The sequence below is a fragment of the Macrotis lagotis genome, chromosome 8 (genome assembly GCF_037893015.1).
Source record: "Macrotis lagotis isolate mMagLag1 chromosome 8, bilby.v1.9.chrom.fasta, whole genome shotgun sequence".
NCBI classification, from domain to species: domain Eukaryota; kingdom Metazoa; phylum Chordata; class Mammalia; order Peramelemorphia; family Peramelidae; genus Macrotis; species Macrotis lagotis.
Window position 1 is genome coordinate 3273166 of NC_133665.1, and position 17673 is coordinate 3290838.

The 17673-nt window shown below is 42.1% G+C and overlaps 2 protein-coding genes across 10 annotated transcripts in view; one reads left to right on the forward strand and one right to left on the reverse strand.

The window, feature by feature from the left end:
* ERN2 (endoplasmic reticulum to nucleus signaling 2) overlaps positions 1 to 17673 on the forward strand; it is a 32439-nt gene that overhangs the window by 11824 nt on the left and 2942 nt on the right. For 4 of the 8 annotated variants that reach the window (XM_074196248.1, XM_074196250.1, XM_074196255.1 and 1 more), the window contains 9 exons: positions 5848 to 5932; positions 6129 to 6318; positions 7821 to 7920; positions 8071 to 8270; positions 8815 to 8962; positions 9110 to 9237; positions 11367 to 11490; positions 11647 to 11756; positions 11845 to 17670. In XM_074196248.1, the coding sequence (XP_074052349.1) occupies positions 5848 to 5932; positions 6129 to 6318; positions 7821 to 7920; positions 8071 to 8270; positions 8815 to 8962; positions 9110 to 9237; positions 11367 to 11490; positions 11647 to 11756; positions 11845 to 12081 (1322 nt within the window). In that variant the 3' untranslated portion in view covers positions 12082 to 17670. Of the gene's footprint in view, positions 1 to 5847; positions 5933 to 6128; positions 6319 to 7820; positions 7921 to 8070; positions 8271 to 8814; positions 8963 to 9109; positions 9238 to 11366; positions 11491 to 11646; positions 11757 to 11844; positions 17671 to 17673 lie in introns of those variants that run through there. The other 4 variants (XR_012470685.1, XM_074196251.1, XM_074196249.1 and 1 more) reach the window with 3 other exon arrangements.
* The window catches only part of PLK1 (polo like kinase 1), a 77149-nt gene continuing 69710 nt past the window's right edge, over positions 10235 to 17673 (reverse strand). For both annotated transcript variants that reach the window (XM_074196257.1, XM_074196256.1), the window contains 5 exons: positions 14945 to 15100; positions 14452 to 14529; positions 13865 to 14019; positions 13509 to 13691; positions 10235 to 13264 (listed from right to left, as the gene is read on the reverse strand). In XM_074196257.1, the coding sequence (XP_074052358.1) occupies positions 13058 to 13264; positions 13509 to 13691; positions 13865 to 14019; positions 14452 to 14529; positions 14945 to 15100 (779 nt within the window). In that variant the 3' untranslated portion in view covers positions 10235 to 13057. The remainder of the gene's footprint in view (positions 13265 to 13508; positions 13692 to 13864; positions 14020 to 14451; positions 14530 to 14944; positions 15101 to 17673) is intronic.

Sequence of the window (17673 nt, forward strand, 5' to 3'; positions counted from 1 at the left end):
TGCATTTGGGGACTTGAGACCCTATAGATTTATTTCCCTCTTTTTGTCCAGTTTAGGGGACTGTTGTCAAATCACTTTCAGTTATGTCTGACTCTTTGTGACCCCATTTGGAGTTTTTTTTTTTGGCAAGGATACTGGAATGGTTTGCCATTTCCTTCTCCAGGGTTAGGTGACTAAGTCACAAAGTCAGTAAAGTGTCTGAACTTTAAAGATTTGAACGCAGGAAGATGAGTCTTCCTGTCTCCAGGATAAATAATCTACTCTTTTTCTCTCTCTTTACAATAATGTTGGAACAGATAGGTGGTATGGTGGATATAGTATTGGTCCTGAGTTCAAGTCACTTGCTAGTTTGTGACCCTGAGCAAGTCAACTTAGTCTCAATTGCCTCTAAAAGATAAATTAACAAAAAACAATAAAAAACCCAAAATAATGTCCTAATAAGTTCTGATACATTTTGCATTTTCATGTTCTTTTTTTGTAAAGTCTGAAAAATAAATTAGAAACAGCTCCAACTTTTCAAAACATTCTTTGCATTCTGAAGTTCATAACTTTATTGCATTTGTTTTTCTGTGCTATTATTCCAATATAAAAGACTAACATTACAGAGCATCTTGCAAATTTCCTAAAAGGGTGGGATTTATCTATTAATTATAGGAGTTTAATAACAGGTTCATAGATTTAGACTTAGAAGACTAGGCTAGGGGTGGCTAGGTGGTGCAGTGGATAAAGCACCGGCCCTGGAGTCAGGAGTACCTGGGTTCAAATCCCGTCTCAGACACTTAATAATTACCTAGCTGTGTGGCCTTGGGCAAGCCACTTAACCCCATTTGCCTTACAAAAACCTAAAAAAAAAAAAAAAAAGGAAAAAAGAAAAAAAAAATAAGAGTAGGCTACCTCCCCCAGTTCCCTCCTCTTACCAGTGAGGAAGCTGAGGCCCCCAGAAAGGTTGTGACTTGTCCACATACAGTGATAAGTGGCCTTAGGTCCTGCATCTGTTTTGTTTTGTTTTTAGGTTTTTGCAAGGCAAATGGGGTTAAGGGGCTTGCCCAAGGCCACACAGCTAGGTAATTATTAAGTGTCTGAGACCGGATTTGAACCCAGGTACTCCTGACTCCAGGGCAGCTGCTTCATCCGCTGTGCCACCTAGCCGCCCCTAGGTGCTGCATCTGAAGCTCTTTGACTCCAAATCCAACAGTTTTCCAATCCAACAACACTGCCTCCACACCCTCTACCACACCACCTCTCCTTTATCATAGTTTTAACTTCATCCAGTAATAATCATTTACATAGCACTGACTAGATCCTAGATACTGGCTCCTCACAACATTTTGAGGAAGGTGCAATAATTTCATCCATTTTACAGATGAGGAAACTGAGGCAAAGAGGTTAAGGGACTTGCCCAGGACCCTCATAATAAACTTGGGAGGCTTCTATGGTCCCTTCCAACTCTACATATCAAGTGGGTCTCACCATTTCCATGTTATAGCTGGTAAGGTCCAGTGGGAAAAGTGCTGACCTTAGATTCCTAGGACTTGAGTTGGCTCCTGACCCTGCCTCTTATTGCCAGTACAACCTTGGTTAAATCACTTATCCTTTCTAAACATCACTTTCTTTTTCTGTAAAATAAAGGAGTTGAACTAGAAGACTTCTAAGGTCCCTCCTGGCAGCTAAATGGTACAGACCATGGGCCTGAAGTCAGGAAGATCTGAGTTCAAATCCAGGCTCAAGACATTACTAGCTGTGTGATCTCTGGGCAAGTCACTTAATGCTTTTTGCCTCAGATTTCTGTCAAATGAGTTGGAAAAGAAAATGGCAAACAGTGCCAGAATCTTGCCAAGAAAACCCCCAAATAGGGTCATGACTGAAAATAACAAATTGAGGCTCAGTGAGGGTAAAATAACTTGTCCAGGATCACATAGCTAGTGTCAGAAGTGAAATTTGAATCCAGTACTCCTGCCTCCAAATCTAGGACTCTATTCATGATTTCCATGATTCTGCTTCTGTAATTGGTTGATAATTTTCCATTATTTGTTGCAGTCAAATTCTACTTTGTTGATGTAGAGGATAGAACACTGTATTGGATTCAGGAAGACCTAACTCAGACATTTACCAGCTGTGACACTCAGGGGAACTGCTTCACTTCTATCTGCCTCAATTTTCTGCTGCCTAAGGTCACACAGCTAGTAAGTTTCAAGTGTCTGAGGTTGGATTTGAACTTCTGTCCTCCTGACTCCAGGGTCAGTGCTCAATACACTGCACCATCTGGTTGCCCATATTGAAAACAGGTTATTTAGCTCTTATTATTTTGAAGTCTAAATACATAAACATTCTAATCTCAGACAAAATTCCCTGTTTCTAACTCAGACTTGTTACTTTTATCTCCTCAAATTCTTCTTTTCCTCTTCTGTAATCTTTTTGGGAGTTAGGGTTTTATTCTCAGATAATTTTATATAAGACTATCTATTCTGTCCATAATTAAATTATGGGATTCGTCTCAGGCAACCTTCAACTTATTCTTCCATAGGAGTAGAAACAACATTACTTTATCATCTATTTGTTATGCAGTGGAGAGAAAAGCACAGCAGTCCAAAACGCATGAATTCAAATGCTACCTCTGCCACTCTGTGACAAGGGGCAAGTCATATACTCTAGGTGTCTCAGGTCTTCATCTGTAGAATAAGGGAATTGGACTAGATCTCTGAGCTTCCTTCTACCTCTAAATCTCTGGTTCTATACTCTCAAATATACTCTGAGTTCTAACTGGGGCAGGCCAATTGGGACTTTGTCCAGAGCCTCCAAATTAGGCTGGAGCAAAAATTTATCACACATGTAGTTCTTAAGCAGCTGGAAATATGTGAATTTAGATGTAGTTAGCAAGAATAATTAGTTAAAAATAGAACATTGTTACCATAGCTACAAGGACACTGTTAATAACATCTGAATTATTTTAATAATTAATTACTCTTCCCACTCATTTAATTGGTCTTAATTATTTCTTGTATTTTTATATCAAGAATTACCAAAATTGAGACAGGGGCCCAATTTATGCTATTTGCCACAGGCACCAAAATTGATAGTTATAGTTTTTAAAAGTCTTAAAATTGCCATTTTCTATTATAAGAGCTTTCTTGAATCTCTGCCATGATTTCTTATAGCACTCAATTATCTTTTTAAGACTTAATATAGCATCTACTACTCATGTTTTATACTGCTATTAACTCCCCTTCCTTGATGAACTCCTCAATTAAATAACAAGAAATTCTTTTTCCTTCCTTATTTAATAAATTAATTGATGACAGAATCTGGCCAGAATGGCAAGTTGCTCCACTCCAAAAGCCTATACCTCCTGGCTGGTCATGCCTCTCTGAGAGTTATTGGTGCTTACTCAAGGGGGAAAAATCTTCAAGAATTCATTTCTGCAGAATCCTCAATTTTTTTTTGGGGGGGGGGGGTCTCTGATTATCTATTTCTTGTCTAACTACTTGCCTGTCTATTCACTTGCTTCTAGCCCATTGTTCAGATTTGAACTCTAGTATCTGTATATCCAAAGTCATTCAGTCATAGCATTTTAGATACGGAAGGGACTTGAGAGATCATTTAGTCTCATTCATTCATTTTACAGATGATTAAAGAATACATATTTTACAGTTTCCTAACTGTAACCCAGAAAGTTTGAAGATGGAACTTGTTACCAGATCCAAGATTTCTTTACTTCCAGGCTCAGGTTTCCCACCTCCCACCCTCACCCCTGGCAGAATAATGATTTTTTAAAAAATTTAAACATTTTTATTTTCAGTTTCAATTTTTCTCCCTCCTTTCATCCCCTCCCCTCAAACCAAGAAGGCATATCCATAGGAAATCATCTCATGTTTTTTTCCATTCTATCTCATCTGCTCTTGTTGGAACAAGCATTTTTAAGTGCCTACTTTGTGTTAAGCTTTACAAATGTTATATTATTTAATCCTTATAATAACCCTGAGAAGTAGATGCTATTGTTATCTGCATTTTATAGTTGAAGAAACTAAGGCAGAAAGAAGTTAAGGGACTTGTCCAAGATCACACAGCTAGTCAATGTCTTCCTAACTCCAGACCCAGCACTCAATCTACTATGACATTCAGCTGGCTGACTTTGGCTTATGATGCCATTCTGACCTTTGGCTTTGGAGTGTTTCCTGAATCTACATCTTCTTGGAATGTCAGAAAATCTTCTCAACATGTCCTGAAATTTCAATTCTAAATTCTGCCGGAGCTTACTCCTTACTCTGTTTTTTTGTAAACCATTCTTTACTCACCCAAGGCTTGACATGACAGGTGCCTGAATAATTATATTAGCTCTGGTTTGAAAGATAATATGGATCTTATCTTCAGCTGGGATACACTCCTAGCTCAGTCGGTTTGCCTGCAGGCTGACATGCAGGAACCATAATCATAGACTGATGGGACAAGGGTCTTCAAGTCTGACAGTTCCTCTATTGTTGCTCTAGTCCCTTCTACTAAATCTTTTGGTGATTCCCTGGTTTGAACATTGATAACAATCTTAACAAACTTAATATGGTATAAAAATCAGTGTTTACTGAGCCAATTGTGGCCCTCAACCTTCCCAACAGAAACAGTCATTTGATAAGTAGAGTTCCATCTACTAGCTATCTAGAACTGGCTCTCCTCTTCCTGCAGGCAGAGAATGTCATACCAGGAAGTCAAGTAGACAAGAATTTATCAAGTACCTACCATATATCAGGGCTGTGCTGCTAAGTGCTGGGGGTACAAAGAAAGGTAAAATAAACAAAAAAATCCCACTCCTTGATCTCATGGATGCCTTGTTAGTCCACAGAATCAACTTTTAATTTCACTTGATGAGAACTGTTTTATTTTAGGAAATCATTTGTTTTTCTTGGATTATAGGAGGTTTTTCATTCTCTGGATTCTTCTCTCCCTTCCTTCTATTCCAGATTCCTTTTCATCTCTTGTGCTAGAATAGAAACAGTACTGGGACTTGGAAAGAGAGGACTTCAGTTAAATTACAAGTCTACAACTCCACTAGCTAAGTAACCTAGGGCAGGTCACTTAATTTTTCTCAGCTTCAGTTTTTTGTTTTTTTTGTTTTTTTGCAAGGCAAATGGGGTTAAGTGGCTTGCCCAAGGCCACACAGCTAGGTAATTATTAAGTGTCTGAGACCAGATTTGAACCCAGGTACTCCTGACTCCAGGGCCGGTGCTTTATCCGCTGGGCCACCTAGCTGCCCCTAGTTTTTTTATTTGTAAAATGGAAATAATTTTTTTCTGCTTTACCTCACAAGGTAATAAATAACAGATAATTGCATACATTTTTAACATTTCTTTTTACCTGGGATATTGGAAGGGAACAGAGAAAGCAAAGTGATGGAATGGGCCAGGGGGAAAAGAAAAAAGGGAGAAAACATTTCAGTAAAAAGGTATGGAGAGAGCAGGGGACCGGAGTCAGGAGGACCGTTGTTCTAATGAGGCCTCAGACACTTACTATCTGACCCTGTGTACCCTCCTTTTTTTCCAGGAGCTCGCCAGTAGCATAGATTAGGAAGATGGGCTTCCCAATCAGTTGACATTTATGCAGTGCTTTGTGCTTATAAAGTCATTTAACCTGAAAAAGAGACAGATGGGGGGGGGGGGGGACAGGAGTAGAAAAATAAGAAAGGAAGGAAATGAAGTTGAGTGAAATAAACAAAAAAAGAGTAGGGAGAGTGATGTGGGGAAATGTGAGGATTATAGCAAGAAAGGAAGAGGAAAGGGAAAACTGCAATAATGCTCCTAGGAATGTAGAAGCTCATAGGAAGGTGAATTTCCCAAGGTCCTTCTCCTTTTTTCACTCCAGATGAAGAGCTCATTGTGGTGGGAAAGATCTCCTTCAACCCTAAAGCTGTACTGGGCCGTGGCACAGGTGGCACCTTTGTGTTCAGGTGAGCAAAGTCCAGGTGTTCAACTTGGCTTCCTACCCCTCAGCCCTGATTCTAATATGGGGCAGAGAATGAGGCCAGCCTACTTCAGGTGGGGGTCAGGATATGCCTTGGGGTATGCAGAGTGCTGTGCAGCCCTGCTTTGAGACCATCCAGCCCACTCAGTCTCTCCTTGGCTTCTTTCTCCCTTTCCCTCCAGGGGCCAGTTTGAAGGGCGAGCAGTAGCCGTCAAGCGGCTGCTTCGGGAATGCTTCAGCCTGGTGCATCGGGAGGTGCAGCTGCTCCAAGAGTCAGACTCCCACCCCGGAGTACTACGATACTTCTGTACTGAGCGGGGACCCCAGTTCCATTACATTGCTTTGGAGCTTTGCACTGCTACACTGAAGGAGGTGAGGTTGATACCACAAGAGCCTGTATACCCTTTCCTCCTCTCCAGGAGTTCCCCAGTAGCTTAGGTTAGGAAGATGGGCTTCCCATCAAGTTCTCTTTTAGGTCCTGCCTTGTGTTTTTAAAGAACCTTCATATCTTTTATCTGACACTTTAAAACAACTCCTTAAGGTGAAGACATGATATTCTCTTATTGTATAGTTGCAAAAAATGTTGGCACAGATAGGTTAACTGCCTTGCCTAGGATCACTTGGCTGTAAAGTGGAAGAGTCAAGAACCCCACCCTTCTGATTTTTCTCTTCACTTTTCTTCCCAGACTCCCATACTGCTTTACTTCAATAGTGTCTCTCTTGTTTCTGATGAGGACAGTAAGATCATTCCCCAACAGCAAGGAAGAATATTAGAAGTAAGGAAAAAAAATTAAGAAGTTATTATAGTAATTCAGGAATGGAAAAATTGAGTCCTAGGACTGGTCACAGCAAGAATGAAGAGGAAAGAGTCCTCCTGATTCCAGGGCTGGTGCTGTCCACTGTACCACTTAGCTGCCTCAACATTTGACATTTTTGAAGTTGTGATGTGACTTATGAATGAAGACAGTCTAGTAAGCAGTTAGCAATTTGAGACCAATACCCAGGATAGACATAGTGATTTGAGAATTATACAAATAATTTAAATGTTTGTATTTATTGTTAAAATAGTTTAAACTGGGGCAGCTAGGTGGCGTTAGTAGATAAAGTAACGGCCTTGGAGTCAGGAGTACCTGGGTTCAAATCCGGTCTCAGACACTTATAATAATTACCTAGCTGTGTGGCCTTGCCAAAAAAAAAAACCTAAAATAAAATAAAATAAAATAAAATAGCTTAAACCCTGGAAGTAGAACACCAGGGAAGAAAAGAAAGGTCAAGGACTGAGCCATATTTAGATGGTGGAAAGAAGAGTGAGCTATGGAGAGAAAAGTGGACCAGAGAGCAGAGAACCAAGAGACCACCATGTTTCTGAATTCAAAAGAGGAGAGTTCCAAGGAAGGTGGGGGTAAAGGAGGATCAATAGTGTCTGAGAGAGATAAAGAGCTACATTAGTGGTGCAGAGGTCAAGAAAGATGAGGCCATCAGATTTAGTGATTAGGAGAGTTTCACTTGGGTGATGCTGGATTATAAAAGATTAAAGAGATCGTGAGGAAAGAAAGCAGTTTAGGTTCAACCTCTGTAATTTAAATGAGATCATATTTACTGGAAGAATCAGTATTTGACTTTAATCAGGGGAGGTGAAAGGGAAGCTCCCTCTAAATAGAGAAGCTTGGGAAGTGGGGGTCTAGCTATGCAGAAATACATCCAGACTTGGTCATTGTGTCTGATGATTTTGAGTCAATATTTTCCTTTTATTCCAGAGAGTATCCCATGAGAGGAAGGGGTATGGGGAAATGAATAGTAAAATTTCTTTTATAAGGAAATAAAAATATGGAGGGTGATAGTAGTTTTTAATATCTTGATGTCTCTCTTCTCAGTATGTTGAAAATCCCACCCTAGATCACTTGGGCCTTGAACCAGTGGCCCTGTTATACCAACTGACATCCGGCTTGGTCCACTTACACTCTCTGAATATAGGTATGGGGAATGGAAGTGGGGATTAGATTATTGCCCCAAAGCTCACTCCCAACCTGAACCAAAATTGCCTGCCCTCCTCTGAACACCACTCCAATCCACCAAGCCCCAGCAGATCCCCTCACTCCTAGCCTACTTTCCTGTGTTCCTCAGTTCACCGAGACTTGAAGCCCTGTAACATCCTCATCTCGGGGCCTGACAGCCAGGGACGAAGTCGAGCTGTCCTCTCTGACTTTGGTCTATGCAAGAAGCTGCCTGCTGGACGACACACCTTCAGTCTCTGCTCTGGCATTCCAGGCACTGAGGGCTGGATTGCCCCAGAGCTCCTACAGGATGAACCCCCCGAAAGTCCTGTGAGTGGACTAAACCGTATCTACAGTAAAGAGGGAGGGCACAAACTCCCAAACTGTATCGTTCGATGCCTGAGTCCTGGGCCCTTTGGCCTCAGGCTCATGAGCCTCTCCCTTTCCCAGGGCTCCAGGCCAGTCTGTTATCAAGAACTTAACAAGGGGCAGCAAAATGATGCAGTGGCTAGAGCAACAGCTCTGGGGTCAGAAGGATCTGAGTTCAAATATGGCCTCAGACACTAGCTGTGTGACCTTGGGCAAATCACAGTACTAGACATTGTGAGTGCTAAACTCTCTAAGTTAGCTCCTGCTCTCAGAGAACTCATAGTCTGATGGGGAGGCACCATGCAAACAGCTTTGTACAAATAAGACTGTGTGTGTGTGTGTGTGTGTGTGTGTGTGTGCGCATGCGCGCGCGCATGTGCACTTTAAAAGGAAAAAACGATTGAAAGTTATGTGAGTTCAGGGGAAAACCTGGACCAACTGTGGAATTCACTTAGAAAGGGAGCTGGGGCCTGTCTTCTCTCTCATCCTTGTTTTGTGTCTTCAGACCTGTGCCGTGGACATCTTCTCAGCAGGCTTAGTGTTTTACTACGTTCTCTCAGGTGGGGGGCACCCCTTTGGGGATAGCCTGCACCAACAGGCCAACATTCTTGCTGGGGTTGCTCACATGGACCACTTTGAGGAGGAGACACATGGTAAGGAAACATGAGTAGGGGAGGAGATTGCATTCAGAGTCCCTTTCCTCCTTCTTGCCATCTTGCTGATCTAAGATGAAGTATGGCTAGGGAAGAAGAGTGATGAAAGACCAACATGCCTGGCTCTGATAGTCATTCCTTCTACAGAAAAGGTAATTGCCAAAGAACTAGTAGAGGCCATGTTGAGCCCACAGCCCCAGCTTCGTCCTTCAGCCCAATATGTGCTGGCCCATCCCTTCTTTTGGAGCAGAGCCAAGGAGCTTCAATTCTTTCAGGTAAAAAAGGCAATCATACCAAAAAGAGAGAAAAATTCTTGGGGAAGGAGGTCTTAAGATGGTTTTTGGTCCTCGATTTTCCTAGACCTGGTTCTCTCCCAAGAGGCTCGGGTCTGTGACAGATCCTATCATAGGCAATGGATGACATCTTCCTACTTGTAGTCCATTCCATAGATAGGTATAGATTGAGGCCAGGAAGCCTACCAGAAATTCCAGTGCTAGATCCCTTTGAATCAATGCTAAAAAGCCCTAAGGCTGACCCAGAGCCAATGAAAGTCAACTTTTTGTCCCTTAAGGCTGGCCCGGTTAGTCTTTTAGCCTTCAGTGGTTAAGGAAGGGGGAAGGGAGATCTTATTCTCCACCATCCAGAGTGTAACCTCTCTCTCGCCCATTGGTCACAATCACAAACCATGTGGCCTCTGGCCCATGGGAGTCTGAGGCAACAGTGATGGCTGATGTTTCTATTAGGACGTTAACATTTGCAATGTGTCTACATTTTACATCCTTCATGTTATTGGATCTTCATGAAGACCCCAGTTATGAGGAACAAAGGTTAAGTGAAAGAAGTGGGGTATTTATGTCTGAGGTGAGATTGGAATGCAGTTCTTCTTGATTCAGAGTCAAGGGCTATCCCATGATGTCTCTCCTGAACTTACTCTTGTACAGTTAATTGCCTAGTTTCTACCATCCCACACAAGTGAGCAGCAGGAAAACCTAAAATCCAACAAAAGGGAGATGGGATGGCACAAGATTGGAGCAAAGAAAAACTGATCTGTGGCAAAACATTCTCCATTGAAATAAGATGGGAGGGGCAGATAGGTGACTTTACTGTCCCTGGAGTCAGAAGGACCCAAGTTCAAATTCAACCTCAGATACATGTAAAGCTTGTGATCCTGGGCAAATCACTTAATGCAATGGAAGGAACAGAGGGAGGGAGGGAGGGAGGGAGGGAGGGAGAGAGGGGAGGAGGAAAAGAGAAATGAAGGAGAGAAGGAAAGAAAAGAAAGCAGACTTTTTTTACACCTTGGTCTAGATAGAGATTACTGGTCCTAGAGGGGGAGAAAAGCCAGAATGAGACAGGCTTAAATCTGAAACTTTTCCCAGTCATTTAATGACACCACCCATCACAATTTGGCCCCATTTTAGCCAAAGTAAAATCCTACTAATCCCTTTCATAAATCCTTACCTCTACACTCATGCCAACTTTTGAAATGTGGCCAGAATACAGGACTCAGTTTCATTTCTGAATCTTTAATCCTGTGCTCCTCTGATAAGAATGATCTTTTAAAAGTTTTTTTTGGTTATCTTTTATTCTCAGACCAATCATTTCCTTTCCACCCTGATCCATGAAACATTTGCTGACTTTATAACACAGTAAAGTATTTAAGCAAAGCCAACCCAGCTGATCCATGTGGTAGCATTATACCACATCTCCACTGAGAGGAAGTGTTGTTCCTTAGTTTTCCAGGAAATGATTTTTGTAGCTATCAATAGATATCATGTGTGCTCTTCTCTTGGTTCCTTCTTCATTCTGAACCCGTTCATACAAATCTTCCCTTAATTATCCAAATTCCTCAGCTTGTTATCATCTAGTACATGAATCTTATGCCACAATTTGTTCAGCCAAATCAGTGGGTGCTATTTCTCCCTCTCATGTTCAGTGGTAAAACTGCTGAATCAAAGTAACTTCTTGCACAATTGAGATGCTGGCGACTACCTTCTTCACCTATCCAAATTCTACCAAGTTTAACTCCATGTCATCTTCTGAGTTCTATAAGCCTCACTGTTTTCTCTTTCCTTTTTTTTTTTGTTTTCACATAAGTCATTTCTTTTTTTTTTCTTTTTTAAACAAGGCAATGGGGTTAAAGACTTGCCCAAGGTCACACAGCTAGGTTAAGCATTTGAGTAGCCTGTATTTGAACTCAGGTCCTCCTGACTCCAGGGCCAGTACTCTATCCACTGTGTCACTTAGCTGTCTCTTTCCTTAACTTCTATAGCACTGAATCCCATGCAGAACATTCCATAGTTGTAATTGTAACATTATTTTTGTCTCTCCAACTAGATTATGAAAGCCTTCACTCTTTTGTCCTGAGCTGGAGACTCAAAGACTCTTTATTGATTGACTCTAGGATGTCAGTGATCGAGTGGAGAAGGAGGCTGCAGAGGGACCTCTGGTGACAGCTTTGGAAGCTGGAAGCAAGATTGTCGTCAAACAAAACTGGCACAATCACATCTCTGGACCACTGCAGTCAGGTGGGGAGGAGGTGGATAAGTAAAGACTGAACAGAGAGGTTGCAGTCTCTTAGACCAGGACTATCCTTGAGGCTCTCCCCCTTATACATAAGCATCTTATAACTCCCCCCCCAGCAAAGGCTGACCCAGGCCTTCATCCCTCTATTTTCTTTTTAGACATGAATCCAATATCAATTCACTCCTTTCTACCTTCCTCAGACCTGAGAAAGTTCCGATCATACAAAGGGACATCTGTTCGTGATCTTCTGCGAGCCATGAGGAACAAGGTATGGGTTTTCACTGGAACCCTGGGAAGACCTGGGGTTGCCTGTTACAGGGCCTCTCTTCAGGTTGAGTTTCTTTTCCTTCTGACAGAGGCATCACTATCAGGAACTGCCCATGGAGGTGAGGCAGGCACTTGGGCAGGTGCCCGAGGAGTTCATCCAGTACTTCACCTCCCGCTTTCCCCGACTGCTCCTACACACACACAAGGCCATGAGAGGCTGTGCATCAGAGAGTCTTTTCCAGTCCTACTATTATAGGACCAAGGGCATGGGGGATGAACAAGAAACAGCCCAGGTCTGCAGAGGAAGCTGTCCATCGAGGCCCTGATGAGATCAGTCCAGGAAGGAGCCCATACCCCAAGGCAACACCAACTTGCTTGAGTTGGGGTTTTCCTCCTCAGGGCCTGGCCACTTCTGTCTCTTCCTAGCTGTTGTGTATCTCCCCCTGGGCTTCTTCTCGCTTAATCACTATAAGAGACTCCCATCTGAACCATTGTGAGGAATAAGGACTGCATCCTCATTTTATAAATTAGATTCTAAGGTTCAAAAAGGAACTAAGTGGGATGGGACTTAAAGAATTCGAATCTTCCAAACAGGCCTTGTTGCCTCTCAAGAGCCTTTTTTCCCCACAGGCAGGGAGAATGAGGTCTCTCATGGATATCCTTGGTCCAGATTCCCTACTCTCCACATCTTTTTCATTACAATCATTAGTGACTAGTATCCAGATATAAATAAAATCATACCCCACAGCCTGGCCCATAGTGTGGAGTGACTACGGGGAAGCAGTGAGGCATGGACAGGATTGAATGAAGGCGGGCCCCCATGGATGGACCCACTGGACTCAATCACCTGAAGTTGTCCACAGTGAGATCTCCCTGGGCAAAACCCCTCATTCCCCCCATACTCAGGGACAGCCCTAACACCCCAGGAGTACACTACATACTTGAAAATTAATGTTTAATGTTTACAAAGCCAAAGGGGCCAAAGTTTCTTTAAAAAAATTTTCTGTACAGTTCAAGGAGGAAAACAAGGAGTCCTAAGACACACCACCATGTACAAATAAGTTACACATGAACTTTCCCTCCCCTATAAGACAAAGACAGGAAAGAGAGGGAGTCAAGGTTACTATTTCAAGTTTTTTCTTGTTTCTCCTTTTTTTTTTTGGTGGGATGGGGGCAGAGCCATCCAGGCCAGGCAAGGACACATTAAGAAATAAGGGTAGGGGGATTCATCCACAGAGCCCAGGGTCTGAGCATCTGTGGGGAGAAAGGGGGCAGGGGTTCAAAAGCAAAGTCTCAGACAGCCTACGTGGAGGATTTAAGACGGGCTGAGGCTGACCTGGAGCTAAGCAACTTGTCCACCATGGTACGTGCATAGCGCAGGCGGCTGGCCAATTCCTTACAGCAGCCATGCTCTTCCAGAAGGCTGAGCTTGTATGTTCGGAAGTCCCGCTTCTCATCAATATAAGTCACAGCCGCCATCAGTGGGCAGAGGATCAGTTTCGTGTGGTCCTAGAAAGGTGGGCAGACAGGGCAAAAACTCCTAGGGGAGCTCAGAAGACAAGGACCCCAGATCTCAAAAACCTTTCTTTATAAGAAAACTGAGACAAACTAAGCAATTTGATCACAGTCACAGGAGTGGAGAAAACCAGAGCCAAGATTTAAACTCTAGACCCATGGAGTCCCCACCCAATTGGGGTCTTCAGTGGGGTGCACCTCCAGGGCTCATGACCCACCCCAATAAGTGAAAGCTCACCTGGAAAAAGTTGATTTGGACAGTGCCGTTGCTGAGGTGTAGGATAATGGCACTGCGTGTTCGGAACCAAGTGCGCAAGTAAGGAAGGCGGGCCAGCTCATCACCTTCTCTTGGGGTGATGTTGGCACCTGCCTTCAGCAAGTGCTCACTCATGTAATTGCGGAAATACTTGAGTAGAGTAATCTGGGGGGAAAGGGAAAGGGAAAGTCACAACATCAGTCTCTTCAGAGCAGATTCTTTCTGGGCCAGTGTGGGGCTTTCCTCCAAGAGAGACTCCAGAATGCTCCCACCTCCAACCCTGCAGTTTCAGGCCAGGACAGCTTTTGGGGAAACTGCTGACCTCTTTCTGATCTCACCTTTTTGGTCAACGAGGAAGGATAGGAACGCACAGTGAGGTAGGATTCTGAGCCGTTTTGCTCAATGTATTGCAAACTATCCCCATCATTATACAGAATAAGCCGAGTAGAGTCATTGAACAACACCCCCACGCTGTTATCACAGAGCTGGTATCCTAAGCAGGAAAGGGACAATCAGATACAGTCATGGATCAGGTAGATAACAGAGCAACATGGAACTCTGTTGATCCCTCTCTCTGGGCCATGGGAAAATATGGGAGCCTTTACACAATGTCCACTTAACCATCTGGGGCACTGAAGTCTACACAAATCTAATGGTAGGATACAACCCCTCTCTAAGGGATGCTCCAGTCTAAGCTAGCATCTCATTTACTTTGTTTGGGCAACCTATTCCCCTCCCCATCCAGTGAAATAGCTTTTGGGTCAGAATTCATATAAGTGTAAGGTCTCTGAAGAGGAGGAGAGGCCAAGAGAGGATGGAGGAAGACCTGAGACTCTCAGTGAGTCCAATCCTGTTTTTTACAGATGAGAAAATTTCTATCAGTCACACTGAAAGAGTGAGCCAAAAGAATATAACTGGAACTTACCAAGGCCATACTTGTCTGAATAGTCCACCCATTTGCTGACCCAGAAAATGGGAATGCAGGCAGGATCTTCTGCCTCCTCTGGAAGGGAGATAGAATATGAAGTTAAGTCACAGAATCTCAAGAGGTAAATTAAAGTCCAAATCCTTTCCCAACAACACATGAATACTTTAAAAAACATCCTTATAAGGGGCTATTCAATCTGAGCTGGAACAATTTGAAATGCAGCTAGTTCACAGCCTTTTTATTACTGGACAGCTCCAAGGTTCCAAGGTCTCTGTAATGACTGTAAAATCTATTACCTAAATTTCATAATTCAGTCCTAAGCACCCAAAGGAAAATTAAGTCCAATATCTCAACCACTTTATAGTCCTTCAAATGAAGATCAATTTCCTTTCCCTCCCAATTTGGAAACACAATAAAAATCCCTACAAGTTGGGGGTGTAGCTTGGAGTGAAGTACAGTACCTATCATCCTGCCATGAGGTAAGACCCACCTTGCCTCACCAATCTCCGATCAGAGGGTTTTGCTGCATTGACACTGAGTAGCTGTTGTAACATGTCAGAGAGATAACAGTCAGCAGGTCCATTTGGTTCCTGAACTATTGCTTCTTCTTTTTCAGGGGGCTGCTCAGGGGCAGGGCTATCCATTCCTGGGGAAAGAACAAAATGGAGATAGAAAGGTTTACCAGACAGACTAGTGATAGGATCAATAGATGGGTAAGGGGTTCTCAGAAGTCCCAAAGGAGTCAGATGAGGCCCAGAAACATGGACCAGCTGTTGCCTCACTCTATTTTGGCTCTCTTCTGGCTGTGGCAGAAGGCAAGGAAGGCCAAGTCCCTCCCAGCCTCACCTCTTCCAGCATGACAAAAGGAGGCATCCACGACCTACTTCTTTCACAAAAAGGGGAAACAGGGTACTCAAGATGGTGGAATGCTCAGTTGAGCTCTCCCAACAATCTCCTCCAATTCACTTTGGAAATTAATACCACAAATCAAATTTTGGAGAGGCAGAGCCAACCAAAAATATCAGAGTCAGACTCTTCCAGCCCAAGACAACATAGGAAGTTAGAAAAAGAGATCTGTAATATGGGAAGTAATATGGGAAAGGAGGCTGACCTGGGGTCCACATGAATGAAACATCAGTGGTGGGACTAGGTGGTCATGGTGACAGAAACAGTAGCAGCTTCAGGAGTTCTCAAACCAGAGACCTCACACCCCCGTGGAAGCAATGAAAACTTCTAAACCTTCAGAACTAGCTCTGAAAACAGAAGTTTAAAAACAGTCTAAAGGTAGAGACAGTTCCTTTTCCTCACCTCATAAGCAGAACAGAGACTAACATTAAGTTCCAAATAAATAGGAAAAATTAGCAAACAAAAAAAAAAAGAAGCTGACCACAAAAGTTACTATGATGACAGGGAAGATTAAGATACAAATTCAGAAAAAACAATGAAGTCAAAGTAGCTACATGCAAAATCTCAAAGAAAAATGTGAATTGTATATAATAATAAGCCCAATAAGAACTCCTGGGAAAAGCTAAAAAAAAAAAATTCAAATTCAAAGAAGAGTAGTAGAGAAAAAAAAATCAGGTAAAGAAAAGGATGAAAATTATGAAAAAACAAATAGCTTGGTTTTAAACAAAAAAGGCACTAAAAATACTGAAGAAAAGAATAGCTTACTTTATCCAAAAGCGATCATAAAAAAAGGGAAAGTTCTTTTTGTAGTGGCAAAAAATTGGAAATTGAGAGTAGATTCCTCTCAAGTGAGGAAATGGTTGAACAAATTGTGGTATATGAATGAAATGGAATACTATTGTTCTGGAAAAAACATGGGCAGGTAAGATTTCAGAAAAATCTGTAGTTTTTTACATGAATTAATGTGCTGAGTGAAGTGAGCACAGAACCAAGAGAACACTGTACACCTTAACAATATTATGTGATGATCAACTATTGTAGACTTAGGTCTTGTCAGTGATAGAATGATCAAAGATAATCCTAAAAGCCTTTTGGTGGAAAATGTCATCCACAACCAGAGAAAGAACTATAGAGTCTGAATGTAGATCAAAACATAATATTTTCACTTTAAAATTTTTTGTTTTTTCTTTCTCATGGCTTTTTCTTTTCCAATTCTCTTTCACAACATGACTAATATATTTAACATGACTTATTTATGTATAACCTATTACTTGCTGTCTTAGGGAAAGCAAAAGAGCTGAGATTACAACTAAAAATAACCTATCCAGCAAAAGTGAATATAATCCATCAAGGGGGAAAAAATGGATATTTAATGAAATAGAAAACTTTCAAGCATTCCTGATGATTAAGACTAGAGTTGAATGGAAAATCTGATTTTGAATAAGAGAGAAGCATAAAAATATAAATTTGAAATAGAAATCATAAGGAACTCAAGATCAAACTGTTTACCTTTCCACATGGGAAAATGAGACATGTATCTTCTAAGAACTTTTCCATTATTAAGACAGAAGGATTCTACATAGAAAGAATATAGGAATGAATTGGGGGAAATTATCTCATATAAAAGAGGTACACTGAAGTACAATATTAATGTTTGTGAAATTCCTGTATAGAAAGGGCTCCCTGTCATCCTTCTGGGCCCTGAGAAATTCCTTAGAAATATAACTTTGGCTGGGCGCCTTTGGGTCTGAAAATAGTCTGACAGGACACAAGGGGGGGTCATGGATATACCATAAAATTGTCTAAAGATTTACAAAGCACCCTTGTTAGCCTAATTGTCTTGCTGTATCTGTTAAATTCCAGGACTTCCTCCCCTTCCCTAGATGTGGCTAGAACCATAATATAGTAAATACCTGACTCCCTCCATCTCAGACAATCATTACACAAAGACCCTGACCCCTTCTCACCTCTATCTATACTGAGCCATAAGTTTACATGTTTGTATTAGCATAACAAAATAATATATCTAACTGCTGACTTTGCTTCTGTATCCTGCTTGCTCTAATTCACCCCCCCCAAAAAACACTATAAAAACCCTATCCCCTGAACACTTAGGTACGGTCTGATTTGGGTACTCAATCCCCAGACAGTCCCTGTGAATAAAGATCTCCAACCTTATCAAATTCTGGTCTCCGTCTCGCTCTTTGGGTACAACATTTGGAGGCCCCAGCAAGATCTTTGTGTTTTATGTCACCAAAGGAGACCACGGGAGCCTCAAGTTTAGGTTCGAACAGACTGTCTCTCCCTTTCCTA